The sequence below is a fragment of the Athene cunicularia genome (genome assembly GCF_003259725.1).
Source record: "Athene cunicularia isolate RWA chromosome 1 unlocalized genomic scaffold, athCun1 chr1_part2, whole genome shotgun sequence".
NCBI classification, from domain to species: domain Eukaryota; kingdom Metazoa; phylum Chordata; class Aves; order Strigiformes; family Strigidae; genus Athene; species Athene cunicularia.
In genome coordinates this window covers 45,268,340-45,276,447 of record NW_020799092.1, presented here as the reverse complement: position 1 = coordinate 45,276,447, position 8,108 = coordinate 45,268,340, and the positions used below count along the sequence as shown (strand labels likewise).

The 8,108-nt window shown below is 37.5% G+C and overlaps 1 protein-coding gene across 1 annotated transcript; it reads right to left on the bottom strand.

Moving 5' to 3' along the window:
* Window positions 1-483: 483 nt before the first annotated feature.
* On the bottom strand, window positions 484-8,074 carry TMBIM4 (transmembrane BAX inhibitor motif containing 4). The gene is made up of 7 exons (XM_026868500.1): window positions 7,802-8,074; window positions 5,996-6,104; window positions 5,077-5,182; window positions 3,550-3,583; window positions 2,458-2,575; window positions 1,902-1,947; window positions 484-1,326 (listed from the first exon to the last, which is right to left on the bottom strand). Exons 1-7 carry the CDS (start codon window positions 7,896-7,898, stop codon window positions 1,120-1,122), a joined length of 717 nt encoding a protein of 238 aa, XP_026724301.1. The 5' UTR covers window positions 7,899-8,074; the 3' UTR covers window positions 484-1,119.
* Window positions 8,075-8,108: the final 34 nt, after the last annotated feature.

Genomic DNA, 8,108 nt, shown 5'->3' with positions numbered 1-8,108 from the left:
GGAAGGCGAGCCCGGCGCGCGAGAAACGATGGGCAGCCGCCGCTGCGCGTAGAGGGCGGCGGGGATGGATGGATGAACACGTTCCATACTAGGAAAACTGCCACACATTTCTTAGTGAAACCCTAAGACGGAAGAGCGAAATCATCACAGCTGCTCAAGACAATTCGCAGTAGGGTTTCGATAGCCCCAGACAAGTCCCAGCACGGAAAGCACTGTCGCTGCCTGTGGGGGACGCTTCCCAAGTACTGCCCCGCCTCTTAGCTAACCTCGCGCTGACAGGACCGCCGAGCAGCAGCAATACTTCAACACCGAACATGAAGCAGGAAAGCCTTTCAAAACTGTTTTTACCCCGCCCACCCTTCCAGCATTTCAACAGCCTGGAAAGCAGCCACTGTCGCGGCGCCACTCCCCCGTCAGCCAGGGTTGGCAGTGCTCATTCTCAGCGCCCTCAAATTCTCGTCTCAGCTGCAAGAACAGACCAAAGGTTTTCCAATTTTTATTTACAATTAACCTTAATATACACAAGTTGATAAAATGCCATAATCCATCTCCACTTGAAAGATAGGCAATAAATAGTGCTTAAAAGAAGAACATTCCCTTTATTTAACACCCTTACAAGCTTACACAATAATCTGACCACCCTTAACAAGAACAGAGTACCTCTGTTAGAAACAGCATTCCATCCTACCACACAAAAACTAGAACAAAAATTTAGCTTGGTAAAACATCACATGATAATAAACTCAGGCTACTCTTACGAAGCACGCACACTCACAATCCCAAAGGAATCATTTCCAGTAGCTACAGAATAGCAGAGACGGGCTTACTCTGGAGCAATAAGAAGTTGGCAAATGTTTTAATTGTGAATCATGTCAAGTGCAAATTAAGTGAGTAAAAAAATGACTGAAATGGCAGCGGCATGTTTACTACATAAAATATATATTCTAGAGAAGAAGTTCAGCTACATAAAAGCGCCTTTTTTTTTCCTAAGGAGAGATCAGTATTCATGGAATGAAAAAGTCATAAAGATTCAGTCTCTAGAAGACAGAACCACACAGTATGCAGATCATCCAAACGCTTAACTTTATATTTGCTGTAGTCAAACCACACTGCCTTTGACTATTTTTTATTAAATGCCTCCAGTAAGCGCAGCAGGTGTAAGAACAGATTGATGATGTCCAAGTAGAGATTGATTGCAGCCAGTATGTACTCTTCAGGGGATAATTTGTGCATCAGCAAATGAGTGTCATAAATAATAAATCCACAGAACAGAAGAGCTCCTGCAGCAGCAAACACCAACTCTATTGTCTCATTGTAGAAAAACAGCTGGAGGCAAATGAAACAAACAAAAAAATGGTAAATTTAATTTTTTTTAATATTAAAATTCCTGTATAATGATATGCCACAGTTAAAACAAGGATACACACTGTCTTTTTACTATTATATGCACATAAATACAGTATTACGATGACATCTCTAATGTTCATATTTCATATAGTCCCCAGTCACACAATCTCTTTAACTGAGTAAAACTGCCTCCACTTAAGAGGGAGCAAGCTCTGGTCTCCAGAATATTAACCAGAGCAGAAAAATTACAAAAAACAAAATACAATTAAAATCCAAATCTCCCTCCCATTCTCTCAGTTAAGTAGTGGATCTTGACTGACAAATTTTGTCAATCAATACAAATACCACTTTTACATTAGCAAGAACATTATCCAACAAAAATCTAAACTGGAAATGAAAGGTTAAAATCTCACCAGCATGATTTACAATATCTGGTTTGGAATTTTCTTTCATTAAGCTATATTGGACAGTGTAAAACTACTTTGTTATCCTAGAAGTCAGTAAAAGATTTATGTTAAAGAATATTTTTTAACCTTGAACACAAGGTATCTTACCCTCAAGAAACCTGAGAAGATTAAAATCCACAAACAAGCAAAGAGGCTGAAAAAAAAAAACAACAAACACCAAAAACCAACCTGTGAGCAACAATGTATTGTCTTTTAAGTTTTACTAAAAATTTCTTCCCTTCTTATAAAACCTTTTCACAATATATTCAGTAAGTAAATATCCATAATTCTTACATGCCAACTGTTCATTTATCAGCAGTAAAACCTGGTTTTATATAACTGTCAAAAGTTATTTTTTAAATGGTAAAGTTAGGACATATTTGAAGCAGCTGCTTTCTGTCTCAGTGAAAAATCCAGGTAAATTAGTTTTCTAGTGTAATACTATGGTTTTAAGAACCATAATCACAGAAAATAACTTCTTACCAAGAAAGCAGAACTGCATAATTAATTTAAGAGAAATAACAGCCTCATCATTCCCTTGAAGCAGGTTCTTTTGACCTGTATTCTTTATTATATCTGCAAAGTTTGCTTCAAAAAAGAAAAAAGTATCTTAACAACAAAAAAGATTATTTAAAAATAAATCATCAATAATATAACAACATACCCTGCTCCAAATTTGCTGAAGTCTTTCTTTGACTGCAAGGTATATGCAGTCAGTCCAAGAAATACAGCACTAGTAAGAATAAAGGCTTGCAGGACGATGGACACATCATAGAAACTCACTGTAAACAGAAAAATTAAACTGTCGTTTTAAAGTACACTACACTATGTATTTGTTAAGTTATCTTTTGAGGAAGTAGAAGTTTAAAATTTCACAGACAGGGGAAAAAAATCTTAAGTCTGAACAAAAAAAGTAAATTATGTCTGAACTTGTCTTTGTACTTCAAAATCATGATCACAGGACTTACTGATCCTTGAACTAAGTTTGACAGTTATCTTATAGCTGTAGCTTCTTAAATGGAAATAACAGATCTTCCCTACTCACAATAATAAACAAAAAGGAAGAAAATAAGAAGTATTTCAAGCACAGATATGTGAGATCTTAAGGAAAAAGCTACTTGAATTTTTCATGATACTGAAACAAGGGAAAAAAAAAAGTCCTCTGTAAAGCCTCATAAAGTTTTGATTAGGGGATAGGAGGGGAAAGATAAGAGAAAAAAGTGAAACCTTTTTCTTCTCTTCTTTCTCCTTAATCTTTCCTTTCCCCAAACAAGGGTTGTTGTTTGGTTTTTTTTTTCAGATCATAAGCCACAAAGAAGAGGTTTCATCTTATACTGGAAGCTATAGTGTGAAGTGATACCATGACTTGTCCGCAGACTGCCCCATGTCAACACTGACAACGAAGTACAGAACTGTCCAAACTCAAATTCTCTTGGAGGAAACTGAGGAGTAAGATAAGGATATTTCACTTGCAGGAGAGCTACCTCATAGGAAACTAACATTGCTAGCTGCACCGAAAGAATAGATGGCACAACTCACTTCAGGTCTGTACAGCTGCAGTTCTGGACCAGAATCCATTTTTCCCCCCTGATTCCCTGGTTTTTGCTAAACTCATATCACTGTCATTAAAATTTTCAAATTAGATTTATTATCATTTTAGTCACATTTAGGAATCTAAGATGGCAATTAATACAATATATTAGATTCCTTTCCCAATTTCTTTATGGAATCAGACAATAGGATGGCTACCATTTACCTGTAATAGCAACTGTCAGTGCTTCCAGTAAGGTCTACAAAAAGTAAAAACAAAAAATTAGAAAGATAAAACACCCACCCACAAAACACATACACGGAGACTTCACATGCAATGAGCCCCATTCTGCTACATAATCCCAGCATGTGTTACATTAGCTCCCTTGTTAAATCTTTGTATATGAAAACATGTTTATTTTTCAACAAGAAAATGGCAATCACACTGTTTTACTGTGCTGGAAGTTGTGTTACATAAAAAGAATACAATATAAACTGAAAATTAATGAGAGACAGCCGCTGTAGAAGGTTTTCTACTCAAAGCATACAGCATTCTTATCACACTTCTTACAAACTGCTGAAGGGACTATAAAATTAATACACTCTTAATACCTTGTTAGACAGCTAAGTGTCTGCATCAACTTTCCTTTCCCACCTGTCCTTGTTTTAAAACAGCTAACTTAAAATCAAACATTTTATTAATGTATGGGCTGAAGGCTAGTATGGGCTCTGAGTTTTTCCAAAAGATAATTTCAAATTAAGTTTCATTACAACAAAATATGAGAAAAGTCTATGTCATGAATGAAGAGATCAGAAATACAAAACATTTAACCCAGACTCTGTTTAAATCAATTTATCAGACACAGATTTAATCCTTCTATTCCTACACAATGTAATACTTAAACTGTCATACCACAAACTCCCACACCACACTTAGCCAAACTATTACATCACTCCTTGTAACAGCTGCACTTGTTGAAAGTTTTTAAACATTTTACTCTCCTGCAAGAATTCAGAAGTCAGGATGCATGTAACTGGGTTGCCATTCAAACACTCTATGTACTTACACAGCAAAGCTGTCTTCCTGTTATATCACAAATACAATTTAGGCAACTCCTAAAACATCAAATTCTAATTGTCCTACTGTAACTTCTTTCCAGAATACTGATTTGCTACATAATCCAGAATATCTAAGAGTAACAGCCCATATCTACAAATTTGCAGCAACAGTCAGGAAACTGAAATTTGAGGACAGCTCTGACTGACCTGCCAGTGCTTGAAACATGCTCAGAATTTAGCGTCACAATTAAAGAAATATACACACATGGCTGGTTGCTTTCGGATGTCTGCTAGAGGTCATCCATTAAACAAATAAGGTAACAGAAATGCCTCCTTCTTTCCTACTGAGCAGTTTCATAGCAAAATCACTGCCATCAACAGAACAATGAGAGCAAATAGATACATTTATATACATACACAGGATAAAAACAAAAAAAAAAGTTTGCTCAATCTGATTCCAAGTTCTAACACTCTTCCTAAAAAGATGCTGGAAGAAGCCTGACATAGAGGCTATCTAGGAACAACCTGCAGACAGAATATCCAAAAATTAACTCAGACCTTCATAAGCATATAATGTATCTTTCAAGAAATACAAGAAAAACAAATTACCCACCACTAGTTTGCTTCAAGGAATTCATCACAACGAAGGAAATTCTAGGGACTATTAAAACTGAATTTTCATATAAATACTTACAAATCCAAAAAGCAGGTATAAATTAACAGGATGCTGGTGTCTGTAGAGGGTTAGTGCCACAATTATAGCCAAAGATCCAAACCCAGATATCAAAAGCAAGGCAGGCCTGTAAAGTTCCATACAAAAATGTCATCAAAATGAAAATAAAATACCCAGAAGACTAAAAATCAGTTTATATAAAACCAAATTTTAAAGTGATCACCTAAATAAAGATACTGGTCTCTATATCCAAGTAAATGTTAGGCAAGTTTTACAATAAAACTGCTCTAAACCATACCACCACAGATATTCAGTTAAAAATAGCACAGTCACAGGTAAAGATGATTTCTTCATACAGAAGCTAAAGATTGCCCAGGAATCAATCACCTGGAGATGAAGCCGTATGAAGAGGAAAATCCACCTGTACTAAACTAACAGTATTAAAGTACATGTAATATTTTGCCTATTAAGAACTCCATGTTCAGGGACCTGTTTTTTATAAGCACCTGAATGCCACAAACACAGGCACTAACTGCACCAAATGATTCAGCTTTTTGGAACTGGTACCTATAAACAACAGCATTCCAATTAGATTTTAAAAGGAGATACTTGACCAAAACAAGAAACATCAATAGTTGATATGTTCTGCAGCTACTGTATAGCTTTCCATAGCGTAAATATTAAAACAAGCACTATTCATAAAGTATTGATTAAGATAAACTCTAATGATAATAGTAAAAAATAAATTTTAATAATAAACCAAGGAGAAAAATGTCAGTTATTTCCTAATCAGGTTAGAAGATTTCTTACAGAATTAAAGATTCAAAACACAGGGTATAAAAATTATTAGGAATACTGAAGTGCTCCTAATCCAGAGCAGCAAACTACATAAACTATACTTAACACACAATAAACAGCTCAATCTCATTTTACTATTTACCTTTCATGAACAAATGCCTGCACTCCAGTAGAGTACAGAAAAATTGCAGACGTGACTGTAGTCAAAAGAACTTGAATGGAAAGAATGCTGTAGACTTTCCGTAGAAAAGCTAGAATAAGGAAAATAAAAATGAAATCACTTTTGAGTTACACAGTTCAACAGTAAATCAGATACAAGTTTTCTATTTCATAAGGAACCATCTGAAGCTATTCAGTAAAAAAGCACACAGCGAAGTGGTTGGAATCCCTTTTTCCTTAAGAAATTGATAAAGTATTTCAGCAAAATTACATTTATTCCTGGACTTCATTATTTAAACAACAACGACAAAAGAAATACAAAAACATTTGTAATTCATTTATTTCAGACTATTTAAAAAAACTACATACACCTAATCTCACCAAGAAATTACAAACAGTATAGCTTCTCCATCATGTTACTAATAACTAATGGACCTAAATGAAGAAAGATTAATTTGGAAGTTCTGTGGAAGACAAACAGCTATAAAAGTTTAAAAAGAAAAAACTTTTACAGTAACACCTCTTTGACTGACCTTCTGTCATGTTAAATATTGTTTATTATCATTTGTGACTTGCACTGTACTGAATGGGTACCTACAGACTGCTAGGAAAAAAAAAAAATCCAGAATTAAGCTAACAGGCTTCATAATTCTAGAATTACAAAGAGTGGAGAATGGTTCAGGACATACAGATGTATCATGTAGACATTCTCTGTTCTGAATGGAAGGAGATCAAGTGCATTAGGCAAAATGCTTTGAAAGTTAGAATAAGCTTACAGGAAGAATCAATTCAATCTTTAATAGCACAGCCTAAACAAGTTTAAGAGCACATACTATGAGAAGCTGAACCACCTGCTTGCAGCAGGTGAAGTTAAATATACTTGTAAACAATGAGGGACTGAGGCCTACTTTGTTGTAATAAACTTAACAAACCTGTAAGTCGTCTGCTAGCTAGCACAGCCTTCTCCCCACATTATTAAATGCGTCAGCAATCTTGCTAATGGCATACTTCTCTCATATTTCCTATGGCATCCTTTTTTTTCCAAACAAGATAAAACTGTATTTTGATAGGAAGAGATCTCCTGTTTATCAGAAATATCTAATAAAAAATTCATAGCACACAGCTGTTTTTATTCCAAGATGAATCCAACACTATTTCAGCAAGGATTACTGATTAGACACCTTCTACAAGAATATTCAATGCATTTGAGACCTGCACATTAACAGCAAAACACTATTTCACAGCGGCTAATACAACCTTATAGCACACAAACGCTTTAGCGGGAGAGAAAATATTTTAACACCTCGCAGAAGAAATACAAATCCCTGTCTCCTGGTTAAACTACCATAATAACGGGCACCAATTATAGAATTTACAAATCTCAGGTATCATGTTTGTTCTCCAAAATTCATCACTCCGGGGAAAATCAAGTCTGAATCTATACGGGTTTAATTCCTCTGACAGAAAGACCTACCGCTATACACTAAAATCTTTTGCTAGTCACTGATCTTTCCCTTACCCTTGACGCTTAGCCTGGACTAAATAATGCCCTGGCTCCCCACTTTTACCCAGAGATGAAATACTGCGCAGAACCTGAATTCAGCTAAACGCCCCAGGCGCTGGAGTTAACAGAGAGAAGCTTGTTGGGAGCAGTGGGGTACGACACCCCTTTCGACCGTCCAGCAAGGGGTGGCAGCTGGGGCCGCTCCGCAATGGCTGGGGGGGGGCTGAGGCGGAGGGGACTCGGGGGAGGGAGTGTGTGGCGGTTTTACTCATCCCCAGTCCCTACCCATGCGGATGTGGACGCTGGCCGAGGCCACGTTGCTGCCATAGTTGAAGTCATCTTCGATGGAGCTCCGCGGATAGAGCTGCTCCGCCGCCGCCATCGCCGCCGCCTCCTCCTCCCCCCAACAACGGTGACAAGCGCCCCGCTTCCGGGAGAGACAGTCGCACTCCGCACCGCCGAGCAGGGCCCTCTGCCGAGCGGCCGAGCTCGTCGATCGCAGCTGCCCGCCTTCCCAGGGGTGCTGCGGTGGGCGGCGGGGCTCTCAGCAGCACCAGGCTGGCACAGGCCGGGCCGTGCGCTGCCGGGACCG